Raw genomic sequence first — 21291 nt, forward strand, 5'->3', positions numbered from 1 at the left:
TGACGTACGTAACTTTGGGGACTTTGGGGAAATATATGTGCTGTATGAACTTTGGGGAGGTGAACGGTACTTTGGGCTGTGGGATTGAGTGTGTTGTGCAGGTGTTTGAGTTGTATTGGCGGGTTATATGGACGGGAGGGGGGAGGTGTTTGTTATGCGGGATTAATTTGTGGCATATTAAATATAAGCCTGGTTGTGTTGTGGCTAATAGAGTATATATATGTCTTGTGTTTATTTACTGTTTTAGTCATTCCCAGCTGAATATCAGGTCCCACCCGCCTCTCACAGCATCTTCCCTATCTGAATGGCTCCCACTGCCCTCTAGTCCTTCACTCTCACTTTCCTCATCCACAAATCTTTCATCCTCGCTCAAATTAATGGGAAAATCGTGGCTTTCTCGGTCCGAATCGCTCTCGCTGCTGGTGGCCATGATTGTAAACAATGTGCGGATGTGAGGAGCTCCACAACCTGTGACGTCACGCTACTCGTCTGCTACTTCCGGCACAGGCAAGGTTTTTTTTATCAGCGACCAAAAGTTGTGAACTTTATCGTCGATGTTCTCGACTAAATCCTTTCATCAAAAATATGGCAATATCGCGAAATGATCAAGTATGACACATAGAATGGACCTGCTATCCCCGTTTCAATAAGAAAATCGCATTTCAGTAGGCTTTTAATGGAACTTAGACCATCGCCTGAAACCCAGACGTGCCCGGATGTGATTGCAACTCACCTATAAAGGGGTTCGGATTGTTCTGCATTTCCCAGAATGCATTGCCGTTGGTCATATTAGAAGGCTTCGTTTGTATGACGCCCACTGTCGTTGATCATTCAACCAGTGAAATTAAAATAAATAACATCCCCATTTTGCAATAACTTGATGTGCTTGAAGAACTTTGATAGTAGTTGTATTGATAAAAGTAGTACTCACTTCTGTCATTACTCTAGGCTGGCTTGACGACACCATGTCCACTGTCTTTATAGAGATAAACGTCATGAACTCATCCGCAAACAATGCGGTCATCGCTTTCCAGACTTATAATTTTGAAAGTCCTTTAAGTTGTAAAATGGGCCACATTAAAAATGAAGTTTTTCGCGAAGTCGGGGAAGATGTTGTGGTCTGCCAATGCATTGTGGGATACTTGAGCCAAAAATCTGAAGCCCTCTATATACATGAAGCTAGGTGAAAATACGTCATAATATGAGCTTTTAATTAGGGCTGGGCGATATATCGATATGCGCGATATATCGCGGGTTTGTCTCTGTGCGATATAGAAAATGACTATATCGTGATATTCGAGTATGCTTTCTCACGCAGTTGCTTTTAGCTGCTGGCATTACACTACAGGCTCTCCTCGCTCTTTCCTGTGTCTCCTTCTCACAGACAGCAAGCGCACCTTCTACACACGTCACATACTGTCACCGCATACGTATACGTCCTCTCGGAGCAGAGAGGTAGCATCATGGGTAACGTTAGCTGTGATGCTAGCGGTAATACGAGCGAAAGAAGGTGCGAATCTGGTAACAAATGAAGGAAGAATTAATTCCCCCAAAAAACAGCAGGGGGTCCATCGTCTGGCGGTGGTTTGGCTTCAAGTGGGAATATGTCGAACAGACAACCGTAATTTGTCAAGTGTGGGGCAAAAGCGTTGCTATAAGAAGTAGCATTACTGCTAATATGTAGCATCATTTGAAAAGTCACCTGCTAGTGAATGAAGAGTGCTTACCGTATTTTCCGCACCATAAGCCGCCCTGGGTTATAAGCCGCGCCTTCAATGAACGGCATATTTCAAAACTTTGTCCACCTATAAGCCGCCCCGTGTTGTAAGCCGCATCTAACTGCGCTAAAGGAATGTCAAAAAAACAGTCAGATAGGTCAGTCAAACTTTAATAATATATTAAAAACCAGCGTGATGTGGGCGCGCATGGAGTCGTATATCAACATGGACGGAGCTGCGTGAAAAAAGCCACCCGGCCTCTTTGCGTAAACTTACCTTAACCACTCGCTCATCTTTTCTTCATCCATCCATCCCTTCGAGTTAGCTTTTATGATGACGCCGGCTGGAAAGGTCTCTTTTGGCAAGGTCTTCCTTTTGAATATCACCATGGGTGGAAGTTTCTGGCCATTAGCATGGCAAGCTAGAACCACAGTGAAGGATGACTTCTCATTCCCTGTGGTGCGAATATTCACCGTACGTGCTCCCGTTGTATCCACAGTGCGGTTCACAGGAATATCAAAAGTCAGTGGAACCTCGTCCATGTTGATAATGTTCTCTGGCCGGATCTTTTTTTCAGCTATCTTGTTTTTACAATATGCACGGAAAGTAGCCAGCTTTTCTTGAAAGTCTTTAGGCAGTTGCTGTGAAATAGTAGTCCGTGTGCGGATGGAGAGATTGCGTCTTTTCATGAACCGGAAACCTGTCGCTTAGTAGGAGCCATTTTGTGGTCTTTACAGATGTAAACACACAAAGGAAATTAAACGTAATATCCGCGCGCTTCTTCTTCTTCTTCTACGCGGGCGGGTGGTTGCTTACAGTAGAAGAAGAAGCGCTTCCTGTTCTATGGGGGCGGGTGCTTACCTTGGCGGTTGCTTGCGTAGAAGAAGAAGCACTTCCTCTTCTACGGGGAAAAAAGATGGCGGCTGTTTACCGTAGTTGCGAGACCGAAACTTTATGAAAATGAATCTTAATATTAATCCATATATAAAGCGCACCGGGTTATAAGCCGCACTGTCAGCTTTTGAGTAAATTTGTGGTTTTTAGGTGCGGCTAATAGTGCGGAAAATACGGTATATGTGAATGGCCATTTGAATTTACATGTTTAATGTTGTTTGTTATTTTTCCTATTATTCTTTAATATAATTTGGTACCACTTAAACATAAATCCTGTGTTCAGTCTTTATTACTCTCCATTCCTAGAGCTGAGTTTAGTTTCTTCTGGTCTAGCCCAGACATATCATTCACTATTTTACTTAGTACTTGTACAGTGCTTTATTAGAGTAACATACAGGTTACAACGGACTTGCTTCAGCAGCACGATTCTGGTGCTGTAGTTGTAGGAGATGTCTCAAAACATCATCAAGAGTCCCGATAAAACCCGAAAATGGAAGAAAATGCATATTTAACGAAAAAAAAAAATTTTGCTAAAATGTTGTTAAAAAATTCAAAAAAACGTACTTGCTTCAGCAGCACAATTCTGGTGCTGTAGTTGTAGGAGATGTCTCAAAACGTCTTCAGGAGTCCCGACAAAATCCGCAAATGTAAGAAAATGTAATAAAATGCATATTTTACGAAAAAACATTTTTGCTAAAATGTCGTAAGGGGGGACCCATACAAAAAATTCAAAAAAACGGACTTCCTTTAGCAGCACAATTCTGGTGCTGTAGTTGTAGGAGATGTCTCAAAACGTCATCAGGAGTCCCGACAAAACCCGTAAATGTAAGAAAATGCATATTTTACAAAAAATTGTTTTTGCTAAAATGTCGTAAGGGGGGGGACCCTTACAAAAATTCAAAAAAACGGACGTGCTTCAGCAGCACAATTCTGGTGCTGTAGTTGTAGGAGATGTCTCCAAACGTCATCAGGAGTCCCAAGAAAACCCGAAAATAGAAGAAAATGCATATTTTACGAAAAAAAAATATTTTGCTAAAATGTCGTAAAAAAATTCAAAGAAACGGACTTGCTTCAGCAGCACAATTCTGGTGCTGTAGTTGTAGGAGATGTCTAAAAACGTCATCAGGAGTCCCGACAAAACCGGTAAATGTAAGAAAATGCGTATTTTACGAAAACATTTTTTTGCTAAAATGTCGTAAAAAAATTAAAAAAAACGGATTTGCTTCAGCAGCACTATTCTGGTGCTGTAGTTGTAGGAGATGTCTCAAGAAGTGATCAGGAGTCCCGATAAAATCCGAAAATGGAAGAAAATGCATATTTTACGGAAAAAAAATGTTTTGCTAAAATGTCGTAAAAAAATTAAAAGAAACGGACTTGCTTCAGCAGCACAATTCTGGTGCTGTAGTTGTAGGAGATGTCTCAAAACGTCATCAGGAGTCCCGACACAACCCGTGAATGTAAGAAGATGTAAGAAAATGCATATTTTACGGAAAAAAAATGTTGCTAAAATGTTGAAGGGGGGACCCTTACAAAAATTTTTAAAAACGGACTTGCTTTAGCAGCACAATTCTGGTGCTGTAGTTGTAGGAGATGTCTCAAAACGTCATCAGGAGTCCCGATAAAACCCGAAAATGGAAGAAAATGCGTATTTTACGGAAAAAAAATATTTTGCTAAAATGTCGTAAAAAATTTTTAAAAAACGGACTTGCTTCAGCAGCACAATTCTGGTGCTGTAGTTGTAGGAGATGTCTCAAAACGTCATCAGGAGTCCCGACAAAACCCGTAAATGTAAGAAAATGCATATTTTTCGAAAAAATATTTTTTGCTAAAATGTCGTAAAAAAATTCAAAAAAACGGACTTGCTTTAGCAGCACAATTCTGGTGCTGTAGTTGTAGGAGATGTCTCAAAACGTCATCAGGAGTCCCGACAAAACCCGTAAATGTATGAAAATGCATATTTTACAAAAAATTGTTTTTGCTAAAATGTCGTAAGGGGGGACCCTTACAAAAATTCAAAAAAACGGACGTGCTTCAGCAGCACAATTCTGGTGCTGTAGTTGTAGGAGATGTCTCCAAACGTCATCAGGAGTCCCAAGAAAACCCGAAAATAGAAGAAAATGCATATTTTACGAAAAAAAAATATTTTGCTAAAATGTCGTAAAATACGGTACTCCAATCCAATCCACTTTATTTATATAGCACATTTAAACAACAAAAATGTTTCCAAAGTGCTGCACAACAATATTAAAAACAATATTTACGTACTCCGCACGTCAACATCTCCGTTCGGTGCCACACGCCCACACCATCAAAATGCCAAGGCTAACATTTCCATATCAACGCCGTATGAAAAAAATAGTGATTTTTTTTTTTTAGTTGTGATTTCCTTCTCTGCATGAAAGTTTAAAATGAGCATATATTAATGCAGTATGAAGAAGAATGGTTTAATGTAGACACATAGAATCATCATACTGCTGTGATTATATGCATCAAGTGTTCATTCAAGGCTAAGGCAAAATATCGAGATATATATCGTGTATCGCGATATGGCCTTAAAATATCGCAATATTAAAAAAAGGCCATATCGCCCAGCCCTACTTTTAGTACTATCCTGATAATAAATGTTAATAATAATAATAATAATAGACGTTATTTGTATTGCACTTGAAATTTGAACAACACATCTCAAAGTGCTACAGAGTTGAAGCATTCCAGCAAGACAGTAAAAAAAACAGTTTTTTATTTTTTAAGGTGGGTTTTTAGCACTATTTTAAAGGGGAACATTATCACCAGACCTATGTAAGCGTCAATATATACCTTGATGTTGCAGAAAAAAGACCATATTTTTTTTAACCGATTTTCGAACTCTAAATGGGTGAATTTTGGCGAATTAAACGCCTTTCTATTATTCGCTCTCGGAGCGATGACGTCACAATGTGACGTCACATCGGGAAGCAATCCGCAATTTTCTATAACACATTACAAACACCGAGTCAAATTAGCTCTGTTATTTTCCGTTTTTTCGACTGTTTTCCGTACCTTGGAGACATCATGCCTCGTCGGTGTGTTGTCGGAGGGTGTAACAACACGAACAGGGACGGATTCAAGTTGCACCAGTGGCCCAAAGATGCGAAAGTGGCAAGAAATCGGACGTTTGTTCCGCACACTTTACCGACGAAAGCTATGCTACGACAGAGATGGCAAGAATGTGTGGATATCCTGCGACACTCAAAGCAGATGCATTTCCAACCATAAAGTCAAAGAAATCTGCCGCCAGACCCCCATTGAATCTGCCGGAGTGTGTGAGCAATTCAGGGACAAAGGGCCTCGGTAGCACGGCAAGCAATGGCGCCAGTTTGTTCCCGCAGACGAGCGAGCTAAACCCCCTGGATGTCTTGGCTCACACCGTCCCGAAGATGATCAAGAGAAGAATATCGACCCTAGCTTCCCTGGCCTGCTGACATCAACTCCAAAACTGGACAGATCAGCTTTCAGGAAAAGAGCGCGGATGAGGCATACTTGCCAACCCTCCCGAATTTTCCAGGAGACTCCCGAAATTCAGCGCCTCTCCCTAAAACCTCCCGGGACAAATATTCTCCCGAAAATCTCTCGATTTTCAGCCGGAGCTGGAAGCCACGCCCCCTCCAGCTCCATGCGGACCTGAGTGAGGACAGCCTTTTTTCATGACGGAAGGACAACAGGGTGACAAGAACTAAATCATCCAGACTAGAGATACAGTAAATTGTATTATTATGTTTATTTTACCTAAAAATAAATATATTTATTAATTTAAAAAAAAAAAACTAAATACATTTTTACTATATTTTCCTAAAAACATCAAAATTAATTGTATTTTTATTTGTATTTTTTCGTGACTCCTTATTACATCCAGCCATAGAATTATACATTAAAATAAACATATTTGAAATAATTGATTTTAAATTATCATAATAATTACTTTAAAATGACCATATTTAATTATTAAAATAATTGCTTGTTTATCAACAACTTTAGCATTTTATTCATTACATTTTGAAACCCTCAGAAGCCAAATTATGTTATACTCCTTAATATCTATTTATGCAAGTTTGAAGTATCAATTATCTAAACAGAGTTTTGTTTGCATATTTTCAGGATGTAGATATATATATATATATATATATATATATATATATATATATATATATATATATATATGTGTGTGTGTGTATGAAATACTTGGTGAATTCTAGCTGTCAATATACTCCTCCCCTCTTAACCACGCCCTCAACCACGCCCTGCCCCACCCCCGACCACGCCCCCACCCCCCACCTCCCGAAACCGGAGGTCTCAAGGTTGGCAAGTATGGGATGAGGGTATGTCTACAGAATATATTAATTGATGAAAACTGGGCTGTCTGCACTCTCAAAGTGCATGTTGTTGCCAAATGTATTTCATATGCTGTAAACCTAGTTGTTAGTTTCCTTTAATGCCAAACAAACACATACCAATCGTTGGTTAGAAGGCGATCGCCGAATTCGTCCTCGCTTTCTCCCGTGTTGCTGGCTGTCGTGTCGCTTTCGTCGGTTTCGCTTGCATACGGTTCAAACCGATATGGCTCAATAGCTTCAGTTTCTTCTTCAATTTCGTTTTCGCTACCTGCCTCCACACTACAACCATCCGTTTCAATACATGCGTAATCTGTTGAATCGCTTAAGCCGCTGAAATCCGAGTCTGAATCCGAGCTAATGTCGCTATAGCTTGCTGTTCTACCCGCCATGTTTGTTTGTGTTGGCTTCACTATGTGACGTCACAGGAAAATGGACGGGTGTATATAACGATGGTTAAAATCAGGCACTTTGAAGCTTTTTTTAGGAATATTGCGTGATGGGTAAAATTTTGAAAAAAACTTCGAAAAATAAAATAAGCCACTGGGAACTGATTTTTAATGGTTTTAACCATTCTGAAATTGTGATAATGTTCCCCTTTAAAAGCATCCACCGTCTGTGGGGCCCTGAGGTAGTCAGGAAGGGTGTTCTTTAGTACATGTAAACGTACTGAATGCCTCGTGTGACTGAGCAAACCTGGACGTTTTTAAAGCATGTGTTTGTCTTCTTGTGTTCTGCAGACGTGTGTGAAGAAAATCTTCTTCCTGAGCTAAAGAAGTGGAGCTTCAGGATGCAGCAGGAGGAGCCACAGCCCTCTTCCTTTAAAGAGGAGGACGAGGACTCATTGAACCCCCGCTTTAAAGAGGAAGAGGAGGAACACAGCATCAGTCAGCCTAAATGTTTGGAGGAGTTCCCAGTGACTGGTGTCCCTGTGAAGAGTGAAGATGATGAGGTCAAAGGTGAAAGTGAGGAGAAGAGCAGCAGCTCAACACAACACATGACAACAGAAGCTGATGGAGACCACTGTGGAGGATCACAAGCAGACAAGCTCTTAGCTCCACTATCAGATAGTGAGGACACAACGTCACACTCTCCTGACACTGATGATGAAGACTCTAAAGATGATAAGACAAACACTCACTTCAAATGTTCTCACTGTGACAAAACCTTTAATTACCGTTCTTATCTGAAAAGACACATGAGAACACACACTGGAGAAAAACCTTTTTCCTGCTCAGAATGTGGTAAATGTTTTTCACGAAAAAATGGGTTAAGCGAACACATGCTAATACACACTGGAGAAAAACCTTTTTCCTGTTCACTCTGTAGTAAAGGTTTTGCACTAAGTCACAATTTGAAAGTTCACATGAGAACGCACACTGGTGAAAAACCTTTTATCTGTTCAATCTGTGGTAAAGGTTTTCTACTTAGTCAAAATTTGAAAGTACACATGAGAAGACACACCGGAGAAAAACCTTTTTCTTGCTCAACTTGCGGTAAAGGTTTTACGCACAGTCAAAATTTGAAAGTACATATGAGAACACACACCGGAGAAAAACCTTTCATCTGTTCAATCTGTGGTAAAGATTTTGTACAAAGTTCATGTATGGAAAAACACAGAAGAACACACACTGGAGAAAAATATTTTAAATGTTTAATCTGTAGTAAAGGTTTTGTTCAAAGTAACAATTTGAAAAGGCACATGAGAACACACACTGGTGAAAAACCTTATGTCTGCTCAATCTGTGGTAAGGGTTTTATAGAAAGTCGGTGTTTGAAAGTACACATGAGAACACACACCGGAGAAAAACCTTTTATCTGTTCAATCTGTGGTAAAGGTTTTGCACAAAGTTCATGTATGGAAAAACACAGAAGAATACACACTGGAGAAAAACCTTTCATCTGTTCAATCTGTAGTAAAGGTTTTGTTCTAAGTAACAAATTGAAAGTGCACATGAGAACGCATACTGGTGAAAAACCGTATTCCTGTGCAATCTGTGGTAAAGGTTTTACAGACAATCAGGGTTTGGAAAGACACACTAGAACACACACTGGTGAAAAATTACATTCCTGTTCAATCTGCAACAGAAGCTTTTGTGACCGATCAAACCTTGTAGCACACATAAGAACACACACAGGAGAGAAAGTGTTGAGTTGCAGTGTGTGTGGTGAAAGATTCTCTCATAAGTACCAGTGTAAGAAACACAAGTGTGCTGGTGAGAACAGCAGCAGCAAATGAAACTGCAGGATTTGAAATAAACTGTCAAGACTTTAATTTGGACTTTCTAACAACATCAGCACATATAACATGTGTGACATTGTTGTTTGTGTCACAATCTGTTTAATATTCTTCTACATTTATAGATTAGATATTTCATATTAGTGCTTTTTTCAGTCAAGTGCATGCATTAATGTGCAACATTGTGTACTTTTATTACAAATTGAACAACACAGCACAACCTGTCTGGTCAGACTTCCAGCAAAGCATTGGTGTACGTATTCGTCATGGGAAAACACTCACATGTGATTTGTTGAATACAATTACCAATCTGTCTTTTGAAATGGCAGCTCGCCTGTTTTATAGGCACAATAAAACTAAGTTATTTTGTTTTTCAATGTTAAAAATTTGTGTTTTTTAATCACAAGTCTTTAATGAGTTGTTAGACGTGGTTTTGGTAACATGAAGTCATTTTGAAGACACGTGTTCTTATGCCCTTTGTAATGTTCCATGTTCTCAATAAAATATCAACTCAGTTTGTCTTCTCGTGCTAGGACTTGCTAGTACATTTATTTAACAACAAAAACTTGTGGAGGCACACACTTCTATATATATATATATATATATATATATATATATATATTACGAAAAACAATATTTTGCTAAAATGTCGTAAAAAATTTCAAAAAAACGGACTTCATTCCTGCCAACTACTCCGGTTTTCCCGTAATTAGTACGGTTTTCATCAACCTATTCCAGGTTATGGTTGCAGTGATAAAAAATACGGTTTTTCATTAATTAAAAAAAAAAAATTTTTTTAAGTTTTATTCACGAAATCGCGTAACAACAATGACAATCGACACTGCTTCCAGTAACTTCCTATGGAGCCATTCCGAATGCCATGCGCGAGGCTATTTATAGCACCGCTGCCAAGCACGAGGCACCAGTTGCCATTGTTTCCAAACGAGCGAACGATCATGGAATCAGCCGGAGAAAAATCGCAAACGAGTCTTAAACCGAAAAGAAAACTGCAGTCATTCCGTGAAGAATATTCAAAAGCCTATCCGGGAATAATTATCCGTTCCAAAAAGGGTGAAAACTACGCGAATTGCACCTTGTGCAGACAAGATTTTTCGATCGGACACGGAGGAATTAGCGATGTAAAAGACCACGTTGGGACAAAAAAACACAAGTCTAATGCCGTTGCTAGCGATACAAGTGGAAAACTTTCAACGTTTTTCGTCGCCCAAACAGATTCTTTGGATGTGATAAATGCCGAAGTTTTATTTACGGAGGCAATACATTTTAATGAAGTAAACTTATAAAGTTACCATATCATTTTTGCAGTATGATCAATCTGATAGAATAAATTTGGATTTTAGCCACAAAAAGGTAATGACACCAATGTTATCTATTGGAATTGTTTAGTACTGTTATACTGTTAAAAGTGTTTATACTATTTATGCTTTCAAGTCCAAGTTGAAGAAATCTTGTTAAATGTTGACAGCATAACTACCAAAATACAGAAGTATGTCCTTAATATTTTTGCAGTGCTATTTCTGTTGAAAAGTTCAAATGATTACATTAGAGATGTGATGTGCCACTTTTCAAGTGTCTGATGGCTTAAATTAATTTTCATTAATTTTTCATATTTTGAATTCTTTTGAAAGGCTTACAAAAAATCTACATTTGAATTGTAATTCCATGCTATTGACAAGACTATTAATTTTAATGAAGTTAGCTTACCATGTTTACAGTATGATAATTGTGATAGAAATGTGAATTTTAGGCACAGAATATTGTTTACAATTGAACAAGGCAGTAGATTATACAAGCTTGGACAGAAAGTTAATAATGACACCAATTTTTTTTTTTTATGGAATTGTTTAGTACTGTTTTACCATTTGTTTACTGTAAAAAGTGTTTATACTGTTTATACTTTCAATGAACAAATTGAAGTCTTGTGAAAGGTTGACAGGATAACTGGCATTAACTGTCAAAATAATTTCAAACTATTGAAGTTAGCTTACAGAATAAACATGTCAATCAACCCATATGATTTTTGCTGTAATATTTTTGTTTTGAAAAGTCACTGTGACTGATAGAAAAGTGATGGTTTTAGCAACATTTTAACCTGTCTGAATGCTAATAATCATTTTGCGTCGGGGGGCGAACCTGAACCCCCCACCAGGACTTTGTCCTGGACCTACCGGGGCCTGCGGCCCCTGGACCCTGGCTACTAGGTTTTTCTGATTTCAAAAGTTGGCAGGTATGGTACTTGCTTCAGCAGCACAATTCTGGTGCTGTATTTGAAGGAGATGTCTCAAAACGTCATCATGAGTCCCGATAAAACCCGAAAATGGAAGAAAATGCATATTTTACGGAAAAAAAATATTTTGCTAAAATGTCGTAAAAAAATTCAAAAAAACGGACTTGCTTCAGCAGCACAATTCTGGTGCTGTAGTTGTAGGAGATGTCTCAAAACGTCATCAGGAGTCCCGACAAAATCGGCAAATGTAAGAAAATGTAATAAAATGCATATTTTACGAAAAAATCATTTTTGCTAAAATGTCATAAAAAAAAATAAAAAAAGAGACTTCCTTTAGCAGCACAATTCTGGTGCTGTAATTGTAGGAGATGTCTCAAAACGTCATCAGGAGTCCCGACAAAAACCCATGAATGCAAGAAAATGTAAGAAAATGCATATTTTACGAAAAATTGTTTTTGTTAAAATGTCGTAAGGGGGGAGGGACCCTTACAAAAAATTCAAAAAAACGGACTTGCTTCAGCAGCACAATTCTGGTGCTGTAGTTGTAGGAGATGTCTCAAAACGTCATCAGGAGTCCCAAGAAAACCCGAAAATAGAAGAAAATGCATATTTTACGAAAAAATTATTTTGCTAAAATGTCGTAAAAAAATTCAAAGAAACGGACTTGCTTCAGCAGCACAATTCTGGTGCTGTAGTTGTAGGAGATGTCTCAAAACGTCATCAGGAGTCCCGAAAAAACCCGAAAAAGGAAGAAAATGGAAGAAAATGCATATTTTATGAAAAAAAATATTTTGCTAAAATGTCATAAAAAAATTCAAAGAAACAGACTTGCTTCAGCATCACAATTCTGGTGCTGTAGTTGTAGGAGATGTCTCAAAACGTCATCAGGAGTCCCAAGAAAACCCGAAAATAGAAGAAAATGCATATTTTACGAAAAAAATTATTTTGCTAAAATGTCGTAAAAAAATTCAAAGAAACCGACTTGCTTCAGCAGCACAATTCTGGTGCTGTAGTTGTAGGAGATGTCTCAAAACGTCATCAGGAGTCCCGAAAAAACCCGAAAAAGGAAGAAAATGGAAGAAAATGCATATTTTATGAAAAAAAATATTTTGCTTAAATGTCGTAAAAAAATTCAAAGAAACAGACTTGCTTCAGCATCACAATTCTGGTGCTGTAGTTGTAGGAGATGTCTCAAAACGTCATCAGGAGTCCCGACAAAACCCGTGAAAGTAAGAAAATGCATATTTTACGAAAACATTTTTTTGCTAAAATGTCGTAAGGGGGGCCCTTACAAAAAATTCAAAAAAACGGACTTGCTTCAGCAGCACAATTCTGGTGCTGTAGTTGTAGGAGATGTCTCAAAACGTCATCAGGAGACCCGATAAAATCCGAAAATGGAAGAAAATGCGTATTTTATGAAAAAAATATATTTTGCTAAAATGTCGTAAAAAAATTCAAAAAAACGGACTTGCTTCAGCAGCACGATTCTGGTGCTGTAGTTGTAGGAGATGTCTCAAAACGTCATCAGGAGTCCCAACAAAACCCGTACATGTAAGAAAATGTAAGAAAATGCATATTTTACGGAAAAATTTTTTTGCTAAAATGTCGTAAGGGGGACTCTTACAAAAAATTTAAAAAAACGGTGTAACCCGGGTGACAAAACCCCATTTAAATATCCTTTCTATTTATTTTCGTCGTCTAAACTGTTCTTCCGTGCGTCATTACGTCACGCGGTCACGTGACTTAACGCTGCTGTCAGACGAGCATAAAACCCGGAAGTGGGCTGCTACCGGTGAGAGGTTTGCTGCAGGTATGTGACTCGCTTTTACGCTTTAATTATTCAATCAGCCTTCTAAACTGAAACGTAATGATGTCGAACTGTAGGAGCCGACCACCGGAGCCGTAGGTCGTCCGCGGGAGTGTTTGAGAGTGATTTATCTGCGGAATTGGTGAGTTGCATTAGTGTAGCTTTACGTAGCCTAGCCGCTGCATTCGTTTTGAATGGAGCTGTTAGCATCTACTTATATGCCCGCTTTCTCTGAATATAGTTAACCCAATGAATGAAATGTTATCTAGTGATGGGTTGATGAGGTGTCATGAAGCGTTTCGACACATTGCAAAACTGTATTGATACTGTGTCGATACTGTGTCACTAAATACTGACATCTGCTGGACATTAAAAATCCCTACAGGCAACCTATGGACCGACTCAACTGACACTGATTTTATGACCTAGTATATACAATAATATAAACCAAGTCATTGTATTTCATTTAGGATTATTTCTAGAGATAAATGCATTAAAATGTAATATCGGAAATTATCGGTATCGTTTTTTTTTGTTTTTTTTTAAATCAACATAAAAACACAAGATACACTTACAATTAGTGCACCAACCCAAAAAACCTCCCTCCCCCATTTACACTCATTCACACAAAAGGGTTGTTTCTTTCTGTTATTAATATTGTGGTTCCTACATTATATATCAATATATATCAATACAGTCTGCAAGGGATACAGTCCGTAAGCACACATGATTGTGCGTGCTGCTGCTCCACTAATAGTACTAACCTTTAACAGTTAATTTGACTCATTTTCATTAATTACTAGTTTCTATGTAACTGTTTTTATATTGTTTAACTCTTTTTTTTTTTTTATTCAAGAAAATGTTTTTAATTTATTTAACTTATTTTATTTTATTAATTTTTTTATCTTCACCATACCTGGTTGTCCAAATTAGGCATAATAATGTGTTAATTCCACGACTGTATATATCGGCATCGGTATCGGTAATTAAAGAGTTGGGCAATATCGGAATATTGGCAAAAAGCCATTATCGGACATCCCTAATTATTTCATATTTTCATTTAAATAAAAATAGATTTTTATCTTTTTTAGATACAGTCAATAAATAATGTGAACACGTATCATAACATGGAAATCTAAGAGAACGTGTTGTGAATGAGGATGCTTGTGGACTGGGAATGTTTTTTTTTGTTATTTTTACACATTTTTATTTTTAAAAAACTGTTTTTCCAACCTATTAAATTTTAGACGATTTCTCTTCTTAGTTATTATTTCTCCGGCTGACAGCATTGAGGAGGTGGATTTGTTAATGTACGACAATTCTGTCGTACAAATGAGACATTTAACCAGGCCCGGTCCTAACCAATCTGGCGCCCTAGGCAAGATTTTAGGTGCCCCCCCCCCCCCCCCCCCCCACATCGGCAGTGAAGTGTATATACTCACAAGAAACCGAATAGCTTTTTCTTTGACCTTTTTTTTTTTTACTTACAACTATACCTAATATATAAAGGGGTGTTAAGTGACTATTACCTGCAGGGCAAACATTAGCTAACCAGAAGGCAATAACAATGTAAACAAAAAACACCTGCTTAAAAGATCTAATACAAATGTCCCTGAGGAATGTAAGGTGGGAGTACTGTAATTACCTAACGTTACATTATTATTTTCCATAACAATTTAGCCCCCTCCACAATATTAACCCGACGTTAAAACAGAACTAGCTATTTATTGATTAGCAATTGCCGAATCATGTAACATTAGCTTAATGCTAAAAAGCCAGGTTACTATCACATTCTGTAACAGACAAATAATTTCATGTAGGCTAACGTTACCTACCTGCTACCTCTGTCTTTTCTCGTTTCTCCTCCTCTTCTTTTCTCTTTTTTCTTCCCTGGGCACCTGACAGTTTTGGCCGTTTTGACATCTTGTGTTGATTTTTTGATGTGGCGACGTCCAAAAAGAGTCAGGATACGGGAAGGGAGGGGGCGCACCGTGCAGGGGGAGGGGGGGGGGGGGGGCGTAATGCTTTGTAATGTTGTAACAAATAATATTTCTAATAAATAGGCTTTACTTTGCATTTTAATTAACGTGGGATTATTTTTTGTATTTAGAAATAATAGTACCAACTTTTTTATTTTATTTTATTTATTTTTTCTCCAACATTTGTGGCACTGGCGTGGCGCCCCCTGATGGACGGCGCCCTTAGCATTTGCCTATACGGCCTATGCCACGGGCCGGCCCTGGTATATACAATAATATAAACTAAGTCATTGTATTTCATTTAGGATTATTTCTAGAGATAAATGCATTAAAATGTAATATCGGAAATGATCGGTATCGTTTTTTTTTGTTTTTAAAAAAAATCAACATAAAAACACAAGATACACTTACAATTAGTGCACCAACCCAAAAAACCTCCCTCCCCCATTTATACTCATTCACACAAAAGGGTTGTTTCTTTCTGTTATTAATATTGTGGTTCCTACATTATATATCAATATATATCAATACAGTCTGCAAGGGATACAGTCTGTAAGCACACATGATTGTGTGTGCTAATAGTACTAACCTTTAACACTTAATTTTACTCATTTTCATTAATTACTAGTTTCTATGTAACTGTTTTTATATTGTTTAACTCTTTTTTTATTCAAGAAAATGTTTTTAATTTATTTAACTTATTTTATTTTATTTTATTTTTTTAAAAAGTACCTCATCTTCACCATACCTGGTTGTCCAAATTAGGCATAATAATGTGTTAATTCCACGACTGTATATATTGGTTGGTATCGGTAATTAAAGAGTTGGGCAATATCGGAATATTGGCAAAAAGCCATTATCGGACATCCCTAATTATTTCATATTTTCATTTAAATAAAAATAGATTTTTATCTTTTTTAGATACAGTCAATAAATAATGTGAACACGTATCATAAAATGGAAATCTAAGATAACGTGTTGTGGATGAGGATGCTTGTGGACTGGGAATTTTTTTGTTTGTTTTTTTTTACACATTTTTATTTTTAAAAAACTGTTTTTCCAACGTATTAAATTTTAGACGATTTCTCTTCTTAGTTATTATTTCTCCGGCTGACAGCATTGAGGAGGTGGATTTGTTAATGTACGACAATTCTGTCGTACAAATGAGACATTTAACCTGCAGAAAATATGAATAGTAAACTAAGAATCATTTTTGAAGAGATTTTGAATTCTAATAGATCAAGTGGAAACTTTGAGAGAAGAGGATGAAACGACAAGGAAATTAACACAAATTAAAAAAAAATCCGATATATGATCAAAATATTCCCACACGGCGGAAATCTTTCTTTTTGCCTGAGGCTGTTCCATGATCTCCGACGACGATAAATTAGAAATGACCAACGACCGAAGTGCGACGATTCTGTTGGCAGCAGCATCTCGTTGACAGATGCGCTTCCTTATAAAAACACAGTTTGGCGCGTATCGGTCACGTGACCCAAACAGCTCATGATCGGTCACGTGACTTTCTAAAAGCGGTACGCGCACCGACACAGGGTTTTACTCTATGAGCTCGACGCATGCGCCGATGCATGGGTGTTGCCGGACCCATCACTAGCATCTACTTATATGCCCGCTTTCTCTGAATATAGTTAACCCAATGAATGAAATGTTATTACTGTCAACAATTGTCTGATTGTTCTTGTGTTGTCATACTAGCTTTGATAGTTATCAGTGCTATGCATCCAAGGCACTTTATGAAGCAGTCCAGTCAACCACTGTGTCTGCTAGCACTCTATTTGTGGATGCAGTCTTTACATTTTGATACCTTTTAGAGAAATGAATATTTTGATACAACAATTATATTTATTCTAATTAGATTCATGAATTTATTGTACAATATTAAGGATGATACTTTGCTATTTGAATACAGTAGTATTATTTAGTATTTGAATGTATTTTCGGTGTGCGCACTGGAAACTTGACTGGTCCTGCCCTTTTATACAGGCCAGGTTGGATGGCGAGCTTAGAGCCCTTAACTAGAGTCTGAAGCTTTATCCCTGGAACCGAACCACCTGAACTGAATCCACCCAACCAAACCCCGGGCTGGTAGGAGGCTTCTCAGCAGCCGCCCTCTGTTTTCCCTTCTTTTTGCCAAAACGCAACAAGTTCTAAAACCCCTCTGGACACTGCCACCACAACGTGGACTTTACGGGGCCTGTTTAATGAACTATGAATTTGTGTTGCGCTCATACCATCGTTGGTAAAAAACAAGGACTAAATCACGTATACTGATATTGTAAATAACTGAACGTTGTGTGAATTGATGTATATGTGAATGGCCATTTGAATTTACATGTTTAATGTTGTTTGTTATTTGTCCTATTATTCTTTAATATAATTTGGTACCACTTAAACATAAATCCTGTGTTCAGTCTTTATGACTCTCCATTCCTAGAGCTGAGTTTAGTTTCTTCTGGTCTAGCCCAGACATATCATTCACATTTCTACTTAGTACTTGTACAGTGCTTTATTAGAGTAACATACAGGTTACAAGGGGCTTGCTTCAGCAGCACGATTCTGGTGCTGTAGTTGTAGGAGATGTCTCAAAACGTCATCAGGAGTCCTGACAAAACCCGTAAATGTAAGAAAATGTAAGAAAATGCATATTTTATGAAAAAAAAAAAAGTTTTGGTGCTGTAGTTGTAGGAGATGTCTCAAAACGTCATCAGGAGTCCCAAAAAAACCCGAAAATAGAAGAAAATGCATATTTTACGGAAATTTTTTTTTGCTAAAATGTCGTAAGGGGGGACTCTTACAAAAAATTCAAAAAAACGGACTTGCTTCAGCAGCACAATTCTGGTGCTGTAGTTGTAGGAGATGTCTCAAAACGTCATCAGGAGTCCCGACAAAACCCGTACATGTAAGAAAATGCATATATTACGAAAACATTTTTTTGCTTAAATGTCGTAAGGGGGGACCCTTACAAAAAAGTCAAAAAAAAAGGACTTGCTTCAGCAGCACAATTCTGGTGCTGTAGTTGTAGGAGATGTCTCAAAACGTCATCAGAAGTCCCGATAAAACCCGAAAATGGAAGAAAATTCATATTTTACGAAAAAAAAATTTTTTGCTAAAATGTTGTAAAAAAATTCAAAAAAACGGACTTGCTTCAGCAGAACAATTCTGGTGCTGTAGTTGTAGGAGATGTCTCAAAACGTCATCAGGAGTCCCGAAAATGGAAGAAAATGGAAAAAAATGCATATTTTACGAAAAAAATGTTTTGCTAAAAGGTCGTAAGGGGGGACCCTTACAAAAAATTAAAAAAAACGGATTTGCTTCAGCAGCACAATTCTGATGCTGTAGTTGTAGGAGATGTCTCAAAACATCATCAGGAGTCCCGATAAAACCCGAAAATTGAAGAAATTGAATATTTTACGAAAAAAAAATATTTTGCTAGAATGTCGTAAAAAAATACAAAAAAACGGACTTGGTTCAGCAGCACAATTCTGGTGCTGTAGTTGTAGGAGATGTCTCAAAACGTCATCAGGAGTCCTGACAAAACCCGTAAATGTAAGAAAATGTAAGAAAATGCATATTTTATGAAAAAAAAAAGTTTTGGTGCTGTAGTTGTAGGAGATGTCTCAAAACGTCATCAGGAGTCCCCAAAAAACCCGAAAATAGAAGAAAATGCATATTTTACGGAAATTTTTTTTTGCTAAAATGTCGTAAGGGGGGACTCTTACAAAAAATTCAAAAAAACGGACTTGCTTCAGCAGCACAATTCTGGTGCTGTAGTTGTAGGAGATGTCTCAAAACGTCATCAGGAGTCCCGACAAAACCCGTACATGTAAGAAAATGCATATATTACGAAAACATTTTTTTGCTTAAATGTCGTAAGGGGGGACCCTTACAAAAAAGTCAAAAAAAAGGACTTGCTTCAGCAGCACAATTCTGGTGCTGTAGTTGTAGGAGATGTCTCAAAACGTCATCAGAAGTCCCGATAAAACCCGAAAATGGAAGAAAATTCATATTTTATTTATTTTTTTGCTAAAATGTCGTAAAAAAATTCAAAAAAACGGACTTGCTTCAGCAGAACAATTCTGGTGCTGTAGTTGTAGGAGATGTCTCAAAACGTCATCAGGAGTCCCGAAAATGGAAGAAAATGGAAAAAAATGCATATTTTACGAAAAAAAAATATTTTGCTAAAATGTCGTAAAAAAATTCAAAGAAACGGACTTGCTTCAGCAGCACTATTCTGGTGCTGTAGTTGTAGGAGATGTCTCAAAACGTCATCAGGAGTCCCGACAAAACCCGAAAATGTAAGAAAATGCATATTTTACAAAACAACATTTTTGCTAAAATGTCGTAAGGGGGACTCTTACAAAAAATTCAAAAAAACGGATTTTCTTCAGCAGCACAATTCTGGTGCTGTAGTTGTAGGAGATGTCTCAAAACGTCATCAGGAGTCCCGACAAAACCCGAAAATGTAAGAAAATGCATATATTACGAAAACGTTTTTTTTGCTTAAATGTCGTAAAAAAATTCAAAAAAACAGACTTGCTTCAGCAGAACAATTCTGGTGCTGTAGTTGTAGGAGATGTCTCAAAACGTCATCAGGAGTCCCGAAAATGGAAGAAAATGGAAAAAAAATGCATATTTTACGAAAAAAAATTTTTGCTAAAAGGTCGTAAGGGGGGAGGGACCCTTACAAAAAATTCAAAAAAACGGATTTGCTTCAGCAGCACAATTCTGGTGCTGTAGTTGTAGGAGATGTCTCAAAACATCATCAGGAGTCCCGATAAAACCCGAAAATGGAAGAAAATGCATATTTAACGAAAAAAAAATATTTTGATAAAATGTTGTAAAAAAATTAAAAAAAACGTACTTGCTTCAGCAGCACAATTCTGGTGCTGTAGTTGTAGGAGATGTCTCAAAACGTCTTCAGGAGTCCCGACAAAATCCGCAAATGTAAGAAAATGTAATAAAATGCATATTTTACGAAAAAAAACATTTTTGCTAAAATGTCGTAAGGGGGGACCCATACAAAAAATTCAAAAAAACGGACTTCCTTTAGCAGCACAATTGTGGTGCTGTAGTTGTAGGAGATGTCTCAAAACGTCATCAGGAGTCCCGACAAAACCCGTAAATGTAAGAAAATGCATATTTTACAAAAAATTGTTTTTGCTAAAATGTCGTAGGGGGGGACCCTTACAAAAATTCAAAAAAACGGACTTGCTTCAGCAGCACAATTCTGGTGCTGTAGTTGTAGGAGATGTCTCCAAACGTCATCAGGAGTCCCAAGAAAACCCGAAAATAGAAGAAAATGCATATTTTACGAAAAAAAATATTTTGCTAAAATGTCGTAAAAAAATTCAAAGAAACGGAATTGCTTCAGCAGAACAATTCTGGTGCTGTAGTTGTAGGAGATGTCTCAAAACGTCATCAGGAGTCCCGACAAAATCCGCAAATGTAAGAAAATGTAATAAAATGCATATTTTACGAAAAAAACATTTTTTGCTAAAATGTCGTAAGGGGGGACTCTTACAAAAAATTCAAAAAAACGGACTTGCTTCAGCAGCACAATTCTGGTGCTGTAGTTGTAGGAGATGTCTCAAAGCGTCATCAGGAGTCCCGACAAAACCCGTACATGTAAGAAAATGCATATATTACGAAAACATTTTTTTGCTTAAATGTCGTAAGGGGGGGGGACCCTTACAAAAAATTCAAAAAAAAGGACTTGCTTCAGCAGCACAATTCTGGTGCTGTAGTTGTAGGAGATGTCTCAAAACGTCATCAGGAGTCCTGACAAAACCCGTAAATGTAAGAAAATGTAAGAAAATGCATATTTTATGAAAAAAAAAAATGTTTTGCTAAAATGTCGTAAGGGGGGACCCTTACAAAAAATAAAAAAAAACGGACTTGCTTCAGCAGCACAATTATGGTGCTGTAGTTGTAGGAGATGTCTCAAAACGTCATCAGGAGTCCCAAAAAAACCCGAAAATAGAACAAAATGCATATTTTACGGACATTTTTTTTTGCTAA

At 37.5% G+C, this 21291-nt stretch overlaps 5 protein-coding genes across 12 annotated transcripts in view; 2 read left to right on the top strand and 3 right to left on the bottom strand.

The window, feature by feature from the left end:
• Window positions 1-21291, top strand: part of LOC133575760 (uncharacterized) — a 551361-nt gene that overhangs the window by 433103 nt on the left and 96967 nt on the right. The window lies entirely within an intron of this gene.
• Window positions 1-21291, bottom strand: part of LOC133575681 (uncharacterized) — a 515078-nt gene that overhangs the window by 282415 nt on the left and 211372 nt on the right. The gene's annotated exons all lie outside the window — the stretch shown is intronic.
• LOC133575689 (uncharacterized) overlaps window positions 1-21291 on the bottom strand; it is a 302477-nt gene that overhangs the window by 159063 nt on the left and 122123 nt on the right. The gene's annotated exons all lie outside the window — the stretch shown is intronic.
• The window catches only part of LOC133575750 (uncharacterized), a 197249-nt gene that overhangs the window by 98160 nt on the left and 77798 nt on the right, over window positions 1-21291 (bottom strand). The window lies entirely within an intron of this gene.
• LOC133575686 (uncharacterized) overlaps window positions 1-21291 on the top strand; it is a 208620-nt gene that overhangs the window by 1566 nt on the left and 185763 nt on the right. The window contains exon 2 of one of the 3 annotated variants that reach the window (XM_061928488.1): window positions 7720-9727. The exons of the other annotated variants lie outside the window; for them this stretch is intronic. Coding sequence (XP_061784472.1) covers window positions 7720-9218 — 1499 coding nt within the window. The 3' untranslated portion in view covers window positions 9219-9727. Of the gene's footprint in view, window positions 1-7719; window positions 9728-21291 lie in introns of those variants that run through there. 3 annotated transcript variants of the gene reach the window in all.

The sequence above is a fragment of the Nerophis lumbriciformis genome, linkage group LG33 (assembly GCF_033978685.3).
Source record: "Nerophis lumbriciformis linkage group LG33, RoL_Nlum_v2.1, whole genome shotgun sequence".
In the NCBI taxonomy this organism is placed as follows: Eukaryota; Metazoa; Chordata; class Actinopteri; order Syngnathiformes; family Syngnathidae; genus Nerophis; species Nerophis lumbriciformis.